The sequence below is a fragment of the Rhinopithecus roxellana genome, chromosome 16 (assembly GCF_007565055.1).
Source record: "Rhinopithecus roxellana isolate Shanxi Qingling chromosome 16, ASM756505v1, whole genome shotgun sequence".
Taxonomy (NCBI): domain Eukaryota; kingdom Metazoa; phylum Chordata; class Mammalia; order Primates; family Cercopithecidae; genus Rhinopithecus; species Rhinopithecus roxellana.
In genome coordinates this window covers 14,615,356-14,634,746 of record NC_044564.1, presented here as the reverse complement: position 1 = coordinate 14,634,746, position 19,391 = coordinate 14,615,356, and the positions used below count along the sequence as shown (strand labels likewise).

Genomic DNA, 19,391 nt, shown 5'->3' with positions numbered 1-19,391 from the left:
TCTCGATGTCCAGCCTACACACTTCTCTTTTGACTGAGCCTTACGAGATCTCAAAATTTATTTGGCAATTAAGCAGTTCAAAAATGTTAACTTAACACTGTATTTTTCATGATGGGGATCTGGATTCCAACCATGGCTCTAGCTTAACTCGGAACAAATGGCTCAGCTTCTCTCTCTTGGCTTCTCCATCTCTAGAACCGCAGTGAATCTCGATCACAGAGTAGTAAGGAAGGCCCTCGATAGGGAGACGGCAGCCCGACGTGGAAGTAAAGGCAAGAGGCACTGGATGTGGAACTGGCCCTCAGGGTGCGTGTGAGCGCATGACCTTTACAAGGAATGGGGGTGCTTTTGGTACCGGCCTTCCAAGAAGGTTTGTTTCTATTTCCTATAACTTTATCTTAAAATTTCTCCTCCGTAATTTTTCCCAGCACCCTGACTGAACTCCCACCTGACAGTTCGCCTGTCACAGATGGAGTCAGAAGGACAACCACGGCCAGGTGCTACAGTGACACTACTGCGCCTGAAGCTGGTCCAGGGGCACCGACCAGCCAAAATGCCAGGCTGTAAACAACAAAGATTCTCAAAGTCTAGAACCAGGGGGCGGAAACAGCTGCATCAGACTGGTTGCTTTTGAAAGCCCCCAACACAAGGCACTCTCAGCTCTGCTCCTGTTGTCAGGGCTGTGACCAGTCCCGCTCTCGAGATGGGCACACTCCCTACCGCCCACAGTAAGGCAAGGCAGGCTCACTCCTGGGCTCAGGAGGTAACACCGTCTCCTCCAGAGCTGGACATTTCTCCAGAGGTGGCTCTACAATACCCCCTGAGGGTCGCAGTGATCTGGAAGGGGCTCTGGTCTGCATGTATCTCCTTCCACAAGACCGGGTCAAGCTGAGTAGGATCTAATCCAGTCTTCACACTTCAGAGTAGCACTGGGTCTATCAGGAAGAGTGGAAAAGCACAGGGGGAATGCACTGCAGGAGCCAAACTGTGTTTCAAGGGCTCTGCAGACAGGAACTACCCAGGAAACTCTTGACCCAGACACAACAGCAAGAGCCTCAGATTAGTAGGGAAGGAAAATGAGGAAGAAAATGGATTCTTGGCCAGAGCCTGGGATCAATGCATCTGTTACATGGGAGCTAGAGGCTAGGCTGCACCAAAGCTGCCGTTCACAGCTCATGCCCGCTCCTCAGGGGACATGCAATCCTGAGAAGACGAACCGGAGCATTACACAGGAAAGCAGCAGCCTCCCCCATGTGGTGAAAGATCTAATGCTAATACCTCCCTTTCCATGAAATGCTGGTTGTGCATCTCGTACTACATCATGTGTGCTCTTCATCCTTATAAAAACCTTGTGCTCCCATTGCACAGATGAGGAAAGGGGGGCCCAGGGCATTGGGGCGGGGCGGCGTGCTCAGGTTCATACAGCAAGTAAGGAGAAAACATGGTGCAGAAGAAGACGGGGTTGAGCAGGAAGGAGAAACTTGTATGTGGGGAAGGGATGAAGGGAAGGCAGTGGAGGTGTGAAGGGGACAGGCTCACGGTAGAGTGGGGAGAAACAGTGTGAGGGCCTCCTAAGAGCCAGGGAAGCTGGCCCTGTTTCTGCAGGGATGTGGTGACATTTTAGTCTAGCTGCAGGGTTGAGAAGCAGGGAGGGCCTCTGACTGCAGAGGTAGGAAAGCCAGTCAGGAGCTGCAGTGCATCCAGGTGAGACACGGGAGTGGGGAGGAAGCGAGTGGTCACAGGCTGGAGAGAAGTGGACCCACTCAAGGCTAATGCCCTGTGCAGTATCAGTAGGACATGGTGGGACGGGGAGAAGAGGGGCAGGACGAGTGAATGGGCACTGCCTGCCTGTCTGCTATGTGCCAGGCATGGGGACTAATTTTTTACCTCAGGGAGCCCAGGGTCTGGTGACGAGAGAAGCCTGCATGCAACCAGCTGGAGATCTGCAGAGACTCAACCTTGGACTTGTAGATTCTGCCTCAAAGGGGATGAACTTGTAGACTCTACCCCTAAGGGCACAGATTGATAGATGCTACCCCTAAGGGTATGCACTGGTAGACTACACCCCTAAGGGCACAGACTGGTAGACCACACCCTTAAGGGCATAGACTTGTAGACTATATTGTGCTGCTAAACCTCCAAGAACGGAGGAGAGTCTAGGAGTCAATGGTGTGAAATAACCTGAAGCACCTGTGTACTACATGAGCTACGCCAGGCCAAGGAGGACCATGTACCAGTGGGAGGCAGAGGCCTCAAGGAGGCTTCGCAACATGGAGACAGCGGCACAGTCCTTTCCCCAAAAGAGGAGCACTCCATGCAGACCGTGCAAAGGGAGGGTCTGACCAGCCTGTGCACCAACACCCCCACCCCATCCAGGGAGGAGGGGCTGCCTTGAGAAATCCCTCTCCCACCCTCGGCTACTGGGTTCTGCCCACAGATGCTCCCTGCTCTTTCTCTCTCAATGTGATCTAGCTCTGACCAGGACAGAAAGCCAGTAAGACAAGATGGCATCAGGGAGGAACGAGAGACAAAGGTCAGGATGGCAGAAACTTATTTTTTCCAACAAAGTTTCCAACAGGTGCCAAGAGCCCCACGGGACTGTCTTCCACTTCCCTCCCGTGGGCCATTCCGTTTTCCTCCTCCTCTCCTTCTCTCTCTCTCTCTCCCCTTTCCTGTTTGGCCTTTAGGCCTGTCAGCGTGCCCACGGTCTCTGTGATGGCTCATCCTTGGGGATGGTTTGTGGCCAGGAGGTTGGGGGTGGGGAGCGAGAGAAAGAGTGAGCAAGGGAGAGGCAGACACATGGGCAGAGTGAAGGAACCTACCACGGGTCCCGAGGAGCTGAGCCTGGTATTTCCCAGTGAGGGGACACCATGGCATGGGGACCGAGCGTCTGCATGAAGCCCAAGCCTTCTGTTGAGAGCACGTGTGCTGATGCGCAGAAACCTGGGCCCATCTCAGAAAACGACTGTTTCACCCAGAATGGGATGCCAGCTGCTCTGCAGACCCTTTTTAAAAAATTAAAGTCTTCAAGATGATACACACTTAACTCTCCTTGCCTGAAGTTTTTTTTTTTTTTTTTTTTAAACAGATGACAGTTATTACAGGCATTTCAATGTAACTTCTACTCACAACTTGGGTCTGCTAGCAGTTTTAATTATCCAGATTCATTCTGGAAGCCAAGATGGTAAAGAAATATTTCAACAGATTTCTAGCACCCAAATAGATCTTTTCGTGACAGTAAATACCCATAACTTTCAGTTAGCAAAGAAAGAACGTACAAGAAAGTAGTGTGGGGTACGGAGGAAGGTGTTTTTTCTTTTTTTTTTCCTTTTTATTTTGAGACGGAGTCTGGCTCTGTCGCCCAGGCTGGAGTCCAGTGGTATGATCTCCACTCACTGCAAGCTCCGCCTTCCAGGTTCACAACATTCTCCGGCCTCAGCCTCCCGAGTAGCTGGGACTACAGGCGCCCGCCACCACGCCCAGCTAATTTTTTGTATTTTTAGTAGAGATGGGGTTTCACCATGTTAGCCAGGATGGTCTCGATCTCCTGACTTCATGATCTGCCCGCCTCGGCCTCCCAAAGTGCTGGGATTACAGGCGTGAGCCACCGCGCCCGGCTGGAGGAAGGTGTTTTTTCCAATGCCAACCATGCAGCACCAGCAGGGCACAGGCAGCCCTAATGGTTACTGAGAGATTGTGCATAATATCTTGGTCAAGGGCACCGTGAATAGGAACCAAATCTACAACTTTTGAGATGTGCAGAAGCAGAGAAAATGCAAGCCAGAGAAGGGACATGCAGAGGAGAGGGCCATGGGAGTCTGCTGTGGAAGGTGGGAAGGAGTAGGGTAGAGAAAGCAGATGGGCAGCCACCAGGCAGGGCCACCATGGGAATACACAGGCAGCCCAGGGAGCTCCTTCTGGGAGGGATGGTGAGGCTGTCACTCAGACATGGAGCCACGCCCCCACATAACAGCCACAGGCGGGGCCTGGCCCAATCAGGATGGCAGAGGCTGCACCCATCTCTCTGTATCTTTCCTGCCTCACGGTCATGCATACATTCTTCTCAACACCTTTCTTTTACCAAGCTGGTCCGAATGCCCCCGAGACCACATGTCAGGGTTTGGAGTCCTGTCTGTGTTCAAGTCTCCTGGGGTTAAGGCCTAAGTCAGGCAAGAGGCGAGTCTATGGACCAGGAGCTAACACCTCTGGTGAATGAATGGCCAAGCAGACAGGACTGAAGCCTGTGTGGGGGACAGTAGGAGGGACCCCCTGGGACCAACTCATAGGCGGTGCTGGTGAGAGAGAAGCCCAGCAAACAGTCGAGTCCAGGCCCGGCAGAGCCTGCGGGTGGGGAGGACTGGCTTTTCCTGGAGTGGAGGTTCTGGGGAGACGGGAAGGAGGGCTGTCATCGTTGCCCTCATGACCTTATTCTAAGTGCTTACATTTGAGATGACCTTCCCGAATGGACACTGGGCTTCCTGGCCTCCATGCCTCTGGCAGGTCCTTCTGCTTGGAACATCTTTAACTTGCTTTTCATGCCCTTTAGTTCCTAAAATATCCCAACTGTCTTTCAAGCCACAGCTCAAGCTCCACCCCCAGCCCCCACGACCCTGTCCTTGCTCCACCACCCACAAAGTTTCTATGCCTACAACTCTCATGTCATTCCTCACACATGCCTTAACATGGTGTGAACTTGTATTTTACATGAAAGATGTCTTAAGACTCCTATATACTCCAGGGATAAAAACCATGATGTGGCCTGGTGTGGTGGCTCACGCCTGTAATCCCAGCACTTTGGGAGGCCAAAGTGGGCAGATCACCTGAGGTCAGGAGTTTGAGACCAGCCTGGCCAACATGGTGAAACCCTGTCTCTACTAAAAATACAAAAAATTAGCCGGGCGTGGTGGCGGGCGGCTGTAATCCCCGCTACTCTGGAGGCTGAGGCAGGAGAACTGCTTGAACCCGGGAGGCGGAGGTTGCAGTCAGTAGAGATCATGCTACTGAAGTCCAGTCTGGGCAACAGAGCAAGACTCCATCTCAAAAACAAAACAAAACAAAAACAAAAACAAAAACCAAAAAACCATGACGTACTCAGACCCAAAATTAATTAAAATGTGTGCAGATGTTTTTGGTTCTGCAGCAGGCTTCGTGCCTGTCTTCCTCTGCCTGCTGACCTGCAGCCCTGCTTTGGCCGGGGCCATCTGCTTTGGCCAGGGCCATCTTCCTCAGCTGGATGTCTTTTGCAACCTGGCCCAGAAAAGTTGATGTCCTGAGCTTGCTGAATTAAAGCCATCCCTAGGATCAGGGGAGGAGTGAATGAGAATACTTCTCAGTATCCACTTCAATTTAAATTGTTCCACACAGATTTAGTGCCCTACAAATTCCCATGGCAAGAGGTTTTCAATGGTTAAAATCTTTTAGTAGAAGTAACCGTCCACTGTGTCAAGAACCATATGAGTTGTCTTCAGATTTGACAACTGCTGTGTTTCCAAGGGGCACCCCTTCAGAGTTCCATGCTGGACAAACGACACAGGCCCAGGAGCAATGAGCGAAGAAATTTAGGCATAAAGGGCGCTCTGATAGTAACCCAAAGCCCTATGTCTGGGGTTCATCTTAGAATTTAACCAACGGATATATGAAGAACGTGTTGGCACTGTACTAAATCACTTTTCTGAGGTTTCAGTGTACTGGATGTTGAATGTTCCAAACGTGGCCATTACTAATGGTTCCTAAGGTATTCTCCTTTTAATGACATAAGGCATCTTATAAGGTCCTTCCCTCGGGGTCCTTGTTGCTAAGAATGCAGTGTTTTACACACAAGATGTCTTAAGGCTCTCGTGTGTCCCAGGGATAAAAACTATGACGTACTCATAACCAAACTTAATTAAAATGCCCTCAAATTTAATTTTGTAGCAAACAGTCCAGTTCATTCATAGTCCTCTAACCCTAACTGCTCAAAAGGGATATTGTAGAAACTCTAAGGGGAAAGAAAACAAAAACAAAAACCTAGCTCAGTCAAGAGCCTGGATTGTCTACAGGCCAAGTTTCGCAAGATTTGTGAAAGGAGCTTGCCAGAGGTGCCTCTGAGGAAACCATGGGCTTCTGTGTGGCCAGAGCAGGGTGAGGGGAGCCTGTCTTCCCAGCATGAGTAGGGCTGCTGGGGGCTCTAAGGAGTCAGGCCTTGGTATCCAGTGGGAGAATGCACTCCAAGGTCCTCATGATAGGCAAGACTGTCTTGGTCCTGGGCACTGGAAGTCACTGGGCATTGGACTGCCCACCCTGGGCACAGATGGAAACCAGACAAAACCAAACTGGAAACCTGAGTTTGGATAAGTCTTTAAAAATCGCCCGGTCCTGGCCGGGCGCGGTGGCTCAAGCCTGTAATCCCAGCACTTTGGGAGGCCGAGACGGGCGGATCACGAGGTCAGGAGATCGATACCATCCTGGCTAACACGGTGAAACCCCGTCTCTACTAAAAAATGCAAAAACTAGCCGGGCGAGGTGGCGGGCGCCTGTAGTCCCAGCTACTCGGGAGGCTGAGGCAGGAGAATGGCGTAAACCTGGGAGGCGGAGCTTGCAGTGAGCTGAGATCCGGCCACTGCACTCCAGTCCGGGCGACAGAGCGAGACTCCGCCTCAAAAAAAAAAAAAAAAAAAAAATCGCCCGGTCCGGCCGGGCATGGTGGCTCACGCCTGTAATCCCAGCACTTTGGGAGGCTGAGGCGGGCAGATCACGAGGTCAGGAGATTAAGACCATCCTGGCTAACCTGGTGAAACCCCGTCTCTACCAAAAATACAGAAAATTAGCCAGGCGTGGTGACGGGCGCCTGTAGTCCCAGCTACTCGGGAGGCTGAGGAAGGAGAATGGCGTGAACCCGGAAGGCGGAGCTTGCAGTGAGCCGAGATCGTGCCACTGCACTCCAGCCTGGGCGACAGAGTGAGACTCCGTCTCAAAGAAAACAAAAAACCAAAAACAAAAAATCGCCTGGTCCAAACTCATCATTTACAGAGGGGGGAAAATGGCCAAACAGGTTAGCTCTCATGTGTAAAGTTAGAAGCAGAACAAGACGAGGATCCAGAACTCTTATTACTAAGACAATGAGAGCAAGAACAGTAATAAGCTAAGCTTACTACATACCTAGCCGTTTCACATAATTTTACTTAATCCTCACAATTACAAAATACGACGCAAGTAAAATCCAGTCCCAAAGGAAAGACGCTGAAGCAAAATTGTTCTAGAGTTCTTTCCCCTGTGCGAAGTTTCATTTTAACAGACGAAAGGGAGAATGTGGCCATTTTGCTTCCTGGACATGCACAGATGCCAGTGAAAGACTCCCCTCTTCAGTGCCAGCCCCTAGGCTTAAAGCAGTAAACTCTTTAAACAAATGGCTGCAGCCCATTCCCTTCCTGGACCCACGGCCCGTGCAACACGACTTAGCAGCAACTACCATAAAGAGGCAGAAACAACTTCTGTGTTCCCTGAATCTGGGCTGGCTTTGTAATTTAACTGAGCAAATGCAATGGAATAGGCATCACACCACTTCTGAGCTTAGGCCCTAAGGGGCCTTGCATGCTTCCATTTGTTTTTATTGGAAGCCCGCCAGCTGTCATGTGAACAAGCCCGGGCCAGCCTGATGGAGGTGACAGACTACATGGGTCCCAGCCAAATCAGCCCCATTGTCCCAGCTCAGGTCCCACAGATGTCAGTGAGTTCAGCCAAAATTGGCCAAGTCTGGGGCAGAGCAGCACAACCATCCTGCTACTCCGTGTCCTAAGCAGTGACAAATGGTCACTATTATTTTAAGCCACGAAGTTTTGGGTGGGTTTGTTATGTAGCAAAAGCAAACTAACACAGCCCTTAAGTCAAACCACCAAGTGCTGGTGAAGCCTGCTCTTCTCAACCTGGCTTTCTACGTGAGGAATAGTACCACCCATCTACCCATCCATCTCATTTATTTTATTTATTTTGAGACAGGGTTTCACTACGTTGCCCAGGCTGGACTTGAACTCCGGGGTTCAGGCAATTCTCCTGCCTCAGCCTCCTGAGGAGTGGGGACTACAGGTGAGTGCCACCACACCTGGTTATATTCCTTTTTAATCCTGGAACACAGAGGGCTGACCCAAGTCCCTAAGGGAGATTGGGATAAAAAGGTCAAAATGTGTTTCAGTTTATGCCAGACTGGTGATGCTCCCAAGAGATGGCCACTCACATTTCCCATGCCTACCCCTGCCTCACCTGGACGCCTCATGGTCTTTAAGGCCCCAGAGAACCTACCATTGATAACCTTCCCATCTATGTGTAGGGACCCGCAGAAGGGCAGGGCCGTGATGGGCAGAACACAGAGCTGAGGCACACGCTACCAAGGAATGGCCCTGTTCACGTGTTTCCAAGTAAAGAACAGCAGGGAGCAACTCACCGAGGGCACGGGCAAGCTGCCGTGCCGGCTGAGAAAGGAGTTAGAGACGGACACACTGAGGCCCTGAGCGGCACTGCCGTCCTCGGGGGTGAAGGCCACTTTAGTTTGCTGGACACAGTAGGAGACAGAGGAGAAGGAAGAAGCAGCACAGGAGGCCTGCTGGACAGAGGGGAGGAGAGAGAAGGCAGGGAAGGAGGGAGAGAAGCAGAGAACAGTCAGGTCCGTGCAGGGAAAGGCCATGGAGGTCGCTCTCCACATCCTCTCAGAGACATTCTGGAGAGGGACGGCTTCTAGGCCCAGTTCAGGGACTAAAACCAGCTGCCGAAGGCTATCTGCAGGAAAGGACACCCTCCTTCACTTCCTTACTCTAGATCCTAAAATTTGTTTCCACAGGAAGCAGGTCGGGTGGAAGGAGGACAAGGTGGCTGGAGCTATACAGACACGGGCTGACTCCGGGCTTGGAGCTGCTCCTCTGTGGGGAGTGGATCCATGTGTCATTAACACGTCTTCAAAACTCAGATGGGGCTCCGGCTGCCTGGGTTTGAGTCTGGATCCTGCCATTTCTCACGGGTTTGGCCTTGGGCACTACTTAAAGGTCTCTGTGCCTCAGGTTTTCTGTCTGTAAAATGGGGAGAACCCTGGCGCCTCCTGTACAGGGCTGTTGGGGGGATGAAATGGGATGATATGTGTGAAGCACCTGGAATCTTGCTTATCACACTGTACATGGGCCAACAGGCGTGTGTAATGAGCACCATTTTTGTCTGTGAAGTGTGGATAACACTTCCTGCATCTGCATTTGAGAGGGTGCGACCAGCAGCTGGCAGGACTTGTCAGGTGGTATGCCTGGGTTGTCATTAGGATTGGGCCTGGCTCCCAGGTCTTCTGTTTCTAGCTGTGGGCTTGGATTAAGGTTCGCTGGCTCTGTCAGCCTCAATTTACTTATAATGGGGATGCCAGGAGCTGTGGCAGGGACCATATAGAGCCAGATGAGAGCCCTGGTGCTTACCTGGGGAGGTGTTCAACACAGATGTTCCTAACAGGCCTCCGGGGGCTGAGCTCACCACTGCCCCGCAGGTGTGGCGGAACAGGTTCTGATTCCACTCACTCACTAGGGGTGTCTCCCCAAATATTCAGAAGCCTTTGGACTCCGTAGTACGGAGAAGATGCCCAAGGATGGCCAATGGGCCAAACATATTTTCAATAAATCAGGCTCAGCAATGGCTTTTTTGTTTTTGAGACAGGGTCTCACTATGTTGTCCAGGCTGGTCTTGAACTTCTGGGATCAAGTGATACTCCACCTCAGCCTCCCAAGTAGCTGGGACTATAGACATTTGCCACCACCACTCCTGGGTCTCGGCAATAGTTCTAACCAAACATTTTAGGCAAGGGGTCTCTAAATGAGGCATTTATATTTCCATGGTGGGACCCTTTTTGAAACATCTTCAAAGCAATTGAGACTCACATTCTCAATTGTGTCTGCGGGGTGGGCAGGGCAGGTGAGGATCTGAGACTCTGAAAATGGCACGTGTGACACGGCTAACGAGTGGCAGGACTGGTATTCAGGACTCCCAACTCCAAGCTTGGCCTTTTCTCTACTGGACATGGCCTTCTCTGAAGGGGCTGAGTGTAGTTTTTGAGTGGAAACAAAACAGCTTGCTTGGTCAGCCAGAGCCCACTGAGTATAGGAAGCTCAGGGGCTCCTGGGACTGCGCTGAGCCCCAGGTGATTATATGGAGTAATCCAGGGACATCTGTCCTCCAGTCTGCAGCTGCCTCCCAGAAGAATCAGACGGCCCTTCATGTCCTCTCGTAATGGATAAAAGATGGCCCAGTGCACACCAGTCGCCTCCTAGTAGAAGCCACCAGACTGGCCAGCACATGAGCACAGCAACCCAGGCAGCTCTGAACAAGCCTGGAGCTCCCCGTTGGGGAGCCTCCTCTTCCTGGGGAGCATAGCTGGACAAGAGGCTCAGATCCTCAAACCTGACTAGGGTCCTCCATGTTCATTAACTGGCAGCAAAGGGAGAAAGTTTGGAGGGATGCCACAGGCACCCCCGATCTGCCCACCTGCCCAGTGCCTGGGCAATTCCGGAGCCTCATGGGGTGCCCACGGTGGAACAGCCTGCCTTCTGTGCTGACCCATGCTTCCTTACGTGCACGGGAGTCCTCAGCACAGGAGTGTTTTCTAGAAGAGGAAGGTGCTGTGTCTGAAACAGAGTGGCTCTGTTTAAAGCCATCTTCTGCTTCAATGGCGCTTGTTTCCCTTGGGCCCTCCCTGGCCAAGGCTGGGTTGTAAGTCACTCTACACAGTTAGGCCCATTATGCCAATCAAGTCCACAGATGGCCATGCACAGACCATGGCCTGTGCTTTGACTGAGTCCCTCCCTTCTGGGAGGTCTATGTTGAAGCCAAAGAAGAAAGAAAAAAATACAAGAGACTGTCAGCAGAGAGAGCAAACACCCTGAGTACAAGCCTGTCCCTGCTGCGTGGGGCTGCTGTGGAAAAGAAAGGTCCCTGCACCCCCGGGTGGGGAGGTGGTGGAGTAGGCACTGGGCTGCTGGTGAGCATCTCAGGAAAAAGTAAAAGCATCTGTGTGGGAGATGGTGCCTTTCACACCCAAAACTGGGGCCCTGCCACGGCAGGGAGGAGGCTCGTTCTGGTTCCTAAAGACCTGCTAGGATCGGAAGTTCTAGTCACAAGGGAGGGTGTCACTCACCAGCTGCCGCTGCTTGGGGGGTAGGGCGGGTGGCGGGGCCAGCTCCTGCACGGAGTCCACTCCGCTGAAGGAGTCACTGAAGCCGTATACCTCCATGAGGAGCTTGTTCTTCTGCTGGTAGATGTGCTCGTTCTGCGGCGTCTGGTAGAACATGGAGGGCTGCGGCTCCGAGTAGTCCTCCAGCAGCTGCATGTAGGCCAGCACTGTGAAACGGAGGGACAGAGCTGCAGCAAGGCTGGGGGCTGCCACGTCAGGGAACCCCTCCCCACATTCTTCCCACAGCAGCTACGGGACTTTCCACCGAAAGCACCTCAGGGAGGGACGAACAGGCGGAGCGCAGAGGCCTTTTCGGGCAGTGAAATCACACTCTGATGCGCTAACAGAGGAGACGCGTCCAGACCAGCAGACGCGCAACACCAATGGGGAACCCTAATGTGAACTCAGGATTCAAGCGAGGGACTCAAGGGATGGCAAATCTCAGCCACCTCCTGAGCAGGCACTTTCCCCTCAGGGCATGGCACTTGTGACGAGCACCTGGCCAGGTGGAGCTGAGATTCAGATACCAAGAAAAAGTGGTGGCTCTGCAGCGCTAAATTTTGTATCTTCCAATAAGCACAAAGCCAGAGGCTTTTCTGCAAACCTCAACTAGTCAACAAATCAAGGAAGGCCAGACACTGAGCTGAGGAAGACAATCACAGAGGTAGGGAGTTTATGTCTTCCCTAAGCCGCACTGGGGGTCCAGGTATAGAGGAAATGCTCTCTCTCCAGGACTGTCACTGAAGGAAAGGGTTCAAAGTCACCTTCTTTATTTAAAATATTATGTAAGAATTTCTTACTAGCTCCAACAAGCATAGAGCAGAACTTGGTTGGAAAAGATGCACAGGAAGAGATGGCTGCCCCCGAGGTCAGCTGCTGCTACTGAAAGGGCAGCTCGCAGCCCCTTGAGCTTGTCTTACACTTCCGTTTTTTTTTTTGAGACTGAGTTTCGCTCTTGTCGCCCAGGCTGGAATGTAATGGTGCGATCTCGGCTCACTGCAACCTCCACCTCGTGGGTTCAAGCGATCCTCCTGCCTCAGTCTCCCGAGTAGCTGGGATTACAGGCATGGACCACCATGTCCAGCTAATTTTTGTATTTTCAGTAGAGATAGGGTTGTGCCATGTTGGTCTGGCTGGTCTCAAACTCCTGACCTCAGGTGATCCACCTGGCTCGGTCTCCCAAAGTGATGGGATTACAGGCGTGAGCCACTGCGCCTAGCCCCACACTTCCTCTTTAATGCTGCACAACCATAGTTACCAGGCTCCAGAGGAAGAGGCAAGCCTAGGAAGGTGATCCCAAGCACCCACAAACTGTTCCCTAAAAAGACTAAACGTGGCCGGGCACAGTGGCTCATGCCTATAATCCCAGTGCTTTGGGAGGCTGAGGCAGGAGGGTCACTTGAGGCTAGTTCGACACCAGCCTGGGCAACATAGTGAGACTCCCATCTCTAAAAAGAAAAAAGAAAAGAAAAAAATTAGCAATGGTGGTATGTGCCTATGGTCCCAGCTATTCAAGAGGCTGAAGTGGGAGGATCCCTTGAGCCCAGTTCAAGGCTGCAGTGAACTATGGAAAAAAAAAAAAGACTAAACACAACCACCTCTGCCTGACTTTTCTGTGAAACTGTGATCTCTTCAGGTCTTTCTGAACTCTTGATGTTGAAGTCCTTGTAGAGACCTGCTAGCCAAGCATAGAGAACAGCAGTGATATTCCCAGCCTTCTACAAATGAGGAGGACCTGGTCCATTTCAAAAGCAGCCCAGTGGCAGGCAGCCCAGAGGCCAGGCAGCCAGCATTGCTGGGAAGGCTCAGCCGCCAGTGCTCAGGGCCTGGGACTGGGGATTTCAGGTGCCGGACAGTGATCACAAGGCTCGTCTGGTGCAAGGGACTCACAGGGTTGCCCCTGGCAGGAGGGGCTGGGGACCCTCATGATATCAGTGCATCCCAAATGATGAGGATACGTCGTGACATTGGGACTGAGCATGCGTGAACTCACGCCAGTGTCAGCCACGCGGCCAGGGTGATGATTCTTTCCTTCTTTCCCTCAAAGCAATTTTGAGGCATTTTCCACAAGGTCACCTGAGGGTTCCCTCGGGGAGTGAAGAGCAGACTGGGGACTAGGACTGAGGCTCAGGCAGGGTACCTAAGTTTGGGGGCTCTTTCACAGAGTATGGAGAAGACCACCCCCTGCATAGGGGTCAACACTGAAAACTGGATGGGATCTCAAGGAAGGAGGGCTGAATCCCTTCCTCCTTGGCTCGGGAGAAAGTGTAACAGGCTTGTACAACTCAGGTCAGGCTCTCAGTCCCAGATCTGTGCCCCACTTGCTTGTTGATCTTGGGCAATACTCAGTTCTTCTAAGCTCCAGTTTCTCTACCTATGAAATTGGAACGAATAGGGCCTGCCTTGCAGGTGGCTGTCAGGATGACCTTCGACAGGGCATGTGAAGCTTTAGCTCAGGGCACGCCACGGCTGCAGCTCAGGAGTTGTTTTAGAGGTTTGCAGGCTCCAGTGCTGGAGACACTGATGAATGGGTTAAAGCCTCAAAATGGTGGCCTAAATTACTGGGGATTTTCAGCCACTTGAGACTGTTTGAAAGGAAACACTGGCTACCCCTCCCTTTCCTTCTCCCCTCTACAGACCCTGCATCAGGACCGCCGCCCACACTTGTTCTAGGAGCTGGAAGGGTAAGGCTCTTTGGCGTCTGCCGCAGTTTGCAAGGATGCCATTCTGCCCAGTGTCTGAGTTCAGAGGACCCCTCCCCTAGGGAAGGAAAGGGGGTGAGCCTGAGTGGCATGTAGCCCAAGATAACAGGGGTGGAGGGGGAGGCCAACAGCTTTTTAAACACTTGTCCACGCAGAGGGAGGGGGAGAGAAGGAAATGCTTCTGGCATTGCCATTGCACACCCCTCTGCGGGAGCCCTGGTTTCTGATGAGCGAATATACATGACAGATGGGGATGACATCATTAGTCCCACAGAGCCAGCTCTCCCTCTAGCTGGGGACCACTGCTGAGGCCATCACACAAGCTGGGCAACACCCACTGAGGAGCTGGGGATACATGATACCATCTCAGCCGCAGCCTTCTGGAGACCACGCAGCCGGCCCTCAGGGCGATCCCTGCTGGACTGAACCAAGCCAGGTCTTCCCTTCTTTGAGAATGGGGCCCAGTTCTAAGCTGGGCTCAGATGCTCTCATGTGGGAATCTGGAGTAGAGATTCCATTTCTAGTTCATAGAAGTTCTCTGCTGGATATGTCAACTGAGGCCAGGGAAGCCCGGGGCTGTGGGGCTAACGTGACCACACACATTGAAACGGTGACAGCTGCGCTGCCAAGAAAATCGAAGCAGAACTATGCTAGTGAAGCGGGGAGAGGGCAGGGACAGAGAGGGCCAGGCAACTCCCAGAAGTGTGGGGCAGTTTGGGGAGCTAGGAGAAAACAGAATTTCCAGGAGAACTCTCCTTATTACTTTTATGGCAGATTTACAGTTGGAAAATATTCAAAACTTCAGCTCCACCCCTGGGCTCCAATAACATCATATATTAAAATGTTTGGTCCAAGAAGTGTCCTCAATTACTCCTGCTGGGCAACCTCAGCTCCCAAGTCATTCTGGAAGCATGAACAGAGACAGCGTGCTCTAGACAGGGATCCTCAGACAATCACTCTGTGGACACTAGGTAAGTTCTGCTGAAATTCACATATCCACCTCGCTCTACGCAGATGTTGCTGCAATGCTGTCCTGCATGCCAGGACACTCGTTCCCCTCTGTCACTGTGATCAGGCCAGAAGGTTAACTGTTGCCATCTAAAGAGGAGAAGCGGCCGGGCGCGGTGGCTCAAGCCTGTAATCCCGGCACTTTGGGAGGCCGAGACGGGCGGATCATGAAGTCAGGAGATCAAGACCATCCTGGCTAACATGGTGAAATCCCGTCTCTACTAAAAAAATACAAAAAACTAGCTGGGCGAGGTGGCGGGCGCCTATAGTCCCAGCTACTCGGGAGGCTGAGGCAGGAGAATGGCGTAAACCCGGGAGGCGGAGCTTGCAGTGAGCTGAGATCCGGCCACTGCACTCCAGCCTGGGCGACAGAGCGAGACTCCGTCTCAAAAATAAATAAATAAATAAATAGGAGAAGCCCTTGGGCTATGTGGAGAACTGGCCTGAGACTGTACAGAAACTGTAAAGGAGAGATCAGCTGATCAGGTTTTAAAAATGATCACCTGTAATGAGAAAACCTGGCTCCCAGAAGTGTCCACATACCTGGCTGGCCTATCTTTTATGAAATAATGAGGCCACTGATTTGATTCTGGTCTAATGCTGACAGAAAACATACTGCCATTTCAAGTTATAAAATGCACTTCCTGACAACAGTGCAACAAAAGCTTACTGTGTTTGTTTTTCTTCTCTGGTAGAGGAGGTGGTTCTTCTGGGTCACCCGTTGATTCAGGAGCAGTAAAATCACCCACAAATTCGACAGGAGCTGAGGAACCTCCATGCTGAAAGGGGAGAATAGCAGCAAAGGGCGCGTAGGGGACGGACTGGATTGGGGCTGTGCTTTGCAGGTCCTCCCCAGAGACGTTGTCGTACTGCGAGGGATGCCGCTCGTAGGACACCCTGCAGCCAGAGCTGTCCGCCGTCTGGGAGGCTGCACTCCTGCGCTTCTTCTCGGGGAGAGCAGGCGGCGTATCTGTCTGCTGCCCTGAGGCCAGAGGTCCGTCTGGCTGGGGATGGCTGCCAAGAGGCAGCTGGAAAGGATGGCCAACAAATGGAGACCCAGACTCCCCCAAAGACTCTGGCAACGGGCTAAGGTTCCAGGCCGTCTGCTGAGGTATCTGGTCTGCGTTAGAGAGGTCTTGCTGGAGGAATTCATAGTCGGGATCATAGTGGTCTGCAGTTACAAGAGGGAAAAAAAGACCCCGTCAGCCACAGGCCCTGCAGGAGCAGTCACCCCACTGCCCACCTCTCGCCAGCTTGCTCATGGGTGTGTGACAAAGACATGTCTCCAGGGTTTCGTTTATATTTACATGTTATATTCTTCTTTCTTCTCCCTGATTATAAAAGCAAACCAGATGGGAATATGGCTGTTTGCTATACTTTTCTTATTTTTTACATTTCTTACTTAAAAAAAAGAAAAATACACAACCATTACAGAAACCGTGGCAAATTATATCAAGAAAATAAAAATCACCCACAACCCTGTAATCTAACTGTATTTTCTATTTACATTTTGATGTATTTCCTTAAATGCCTTTTTTGTCTCTAGGATTCCTTTTTGAAAAAGCCCAACTGAGGGCCGCGCGGTGGCTCACGCCTGTAATTCCAGCACTTTGTGAGGCTGAGGCAGGCCAATCACTTGAGGTCAGGAGTTCAAGACCAGCCTGGCCAATGTAGCGAAACCCCGTCTCTACTAAAAATACAAAAATTGGCTGGGCGCAGTGGCTCACGACTGTAATCCCAGCACTTATTGAGGCTGACATGGGCCGATCACTTGAGGCCAAGAGTTCAAGACCAGCCTGGCCAATGTGATGAAACCATTTTCTCTACTAAAAATACAAAACTTGGCTGGGCATGGTGGCCCACGCCTGTAATCCCAGCACTTTGGGAGGCTGAGGCGGGCGGATCACCTGAGGTCAGGAGTTCAAGACCAGCCTGGCCAACATGGTGAAACCCCGCCTCTATCAAAAATACAAAAAAATTACCCGGACGTGGTGGTGCACACCTGTAGTCCCAGCTACTTGGGAGGCTGAGGCAGGAGAATCACTTGAACCTGGGAGGCGGAGGTTGCAGTGAGCCCAGATAGTGTCACTGCACTCTAGCCTTGGGTGACAGAGTGAGGCTCTGTCTCAAAAAAAAATTGAGAATACTATGTAAATACGTAAATGGTCCTGTACTTTTTCAAGTTATCAATATATTATGAGCAATTTTTAATAGCTACAGATTATTCCAGCAAATGAATGTACCATAATTCACCTGATTTCCTACCAATGAAATCTTGCTATTAATCGCTGATTATGCTCCTAGGATACATTCTCAGAAGTGAAAATATCTAGTTCACAGGATACAAACAGCTTCCTGCTCTCTAAGCCCCCTGCCTGGCAGACTGGAGGGGCCCACACAGCACACATTCAGCACTGACTAACGAGAAGGCTGGCTCGTGCGGCTCTCTCCCCTTCAGCCTCTGTCAAGTGTTGTCAGGACCCCCACCCCTTCAATTAAAGCTTTCAACACAAATGGCTCTTAATTTTGGTAAAGAGAGTCAAATTACCCACTGACAGATGAACTAACAACAGTTACCGCTTGAATATCTAGGCTGTGGTTTTACATTGTGATTTCATTTACATGCTCAACTTCCTAGGGAGGCAGATACAGTTATCCTTATTTTGCAGATGAGGAAGCTGAGGCTCAGATTTTAAACAAGTTGGCCAAAGTCACGTAGTTAATGATTGCATGACCTGGGACTCCCATCCAGGACTGTATGGCCCCAGAGAAGCCACCAAGACAGGATGGAACAGGAAGATGCTGGCGGCTCACCTAGTGTTTCACAGCTTGTGTTCCGGGAGCACTGCCCACTGTCCCTGTCCAGAGAGGACAGCTGCTCGTCTGACTTGCTGAGCTTGCCTATGCTGCTGCAGGGGGAGAGGCGGGGCGACTCTCCACCATATGAGTGGCTGCCTCCTGACAGTCGCCTCTGTGCATAACAGTCAACGTCAAAATCCTCAAACGGAAAAAGAAAAACAAAGCCAAGTCACTTCTGAGAAACAGTGGCAGAGACCAGGGGTGAGGCAACTGGTGCATTTACTTAGAGAAGGAAATACTGTCAGGCAAACTCAAAAACCACCTCTGACATCAGCAATTGAAGGACACATACAGCCGAGAAGCAGCCGTCTGGAGTTGGTGGGGGGGTGTGGCCAGGGAGGGCTCTGGCGCCGGGCTCACCTATCCCCAGGAGACGCCCTTTGGCTCTGGCCTCCCTGCCCTGACCCTTATCCCCATATGGGAATTTGGATCATGTCCTGGAATGAGAGGGGTACAAGCACCCCTCGATGTGACAAAACACCAGCGCCTAAAGACCATGGGTTTCTTTCAGTTTCAGGAGCCAAATCCCTGAGCCTCCCACCCCCTCCCTGCCTTCCCAAGAAGCGAACACGAGCTGCATTACCTGCCTATTGATTCCAACAGGCAAACTGGAGCCACTGGTGGCTCGGCTCATGGGGGCCACCACAGCCACTCGGGTAGGGGACGGTGCTGACTGTCTTTTCTTGGGTGGCAACGCTGGTGGAGGACTGAAACAGACCGAAACGTCCAGGCAGACCAAACCACACTCACCAAAGCTCTTCAGCGTGATAATGGGGTATAGGATGTGGGGCTCTTTCATTACTAGACTCTCCACACCCAATGTTCACACTTCAACTCCTGCCTACTCCCCTCCCCCAAAATAAAACCTGTAAATACCAAATGAACGAAAAAGAACAACCCTTTCTTTTTCTTTCATAATAAATCATACCAGGTCTCCCTGGGCTGAGGGCACAAGGCGGCCTTCAGGAGAGCTCAGGGTGGCCAGGGAGGGCTGGGCGGGGTGGGGACAGCTCCAGAGTCAGCCTCCCAAGGGGAGCCAAGCCCCCAGCACTGAGGGGAAAGGGCCTGAACCCTGCTTTCCTCCCTTTCTTGCTCATTCTACCATGGGAAGCACTGGACAAACAGGAAGGTAATTACCTATTATCAACCACCCGAATGCCAGGCAGAGGGGGCTTGGGGGGCGCGACCTCTTCATCTGTGGCGTCTGGGAGGAGCTCAGTTGACTGTGACATCCCGGTCGTCTTGTTTAGGATTTCTACCTCGCAGTCTGTCAGGGGGAGCTCTGCTGGGCTGGAGATTTGGGAAGAACTTGGGGTTACAGGAGGTCACAGACGGGACGAGCACATACAGGCCGTGAGAGGGTGAGGATGTGACTGGGTAGAACATGGTGGGTGAGGTGGGGCTGAGGAGCAGGCTCCCTGGATACAGAGCCCTGGGGTTCTGGTTTGGTTGCTAAGGAGCTACTGGAGCTTGGCTGTGCCCCCAACTTTGCACCTCAGTTTCCTCATCTGAAGATGATCTAAGGGCTCTCTAAAATGCTCCAGGCCGGGCACAGTGGCTCACACCTATAATCCCAGCACTTCGGGAGGTCAAGGTGGGCAGATCACTTGAGGTTAGGAGTTTGAGACCAGCTTGGCCAACATGGTGAAACCCTG

At 51.8% G+C, this 19,391-nt stretch overlaps 1 protein-coding gene across 8 annotated transcripts in view; it reads right to left on the bottom strand.

The window, feature by feature from the left end:
* Positions 1-19,391, bottom strand: part of RAPGEF1 (Rap guanine nucleotide exchange factor 1) — a 162,968-nt gene that overhangs the window by 34,913 nt on the left and 108,664 nt on the right. For all 8 annotated transcript variants that reach the window (XM_030919859.1, XM_030919855.1, XM_010372845.2 and 5 more), the window contains 5 exons: positions 18,874-19,026; positions 18,320-18,443; positions 17,692-17,875; positions 15,548-16,048; positions 11,132-11,334 (listed from right to left, as the gene is read on the bottom strand). In XM_030919859.1, the coding sequence (XP_030775719.1) occupies positions 11,132-11,334; positions 15,548-16,048; positions 17,692-17,875; positions 18,320-18,443; positions 18,874-19,026 (1,165 nt within the window). The remainder of the gene's footprint in view (positions 1-11,131; positions 11,335-15,547; positions 16,049-17,691; positions 17,876-18,319; positions 18,444-18,873; positions 19,027-19,391) is intronic.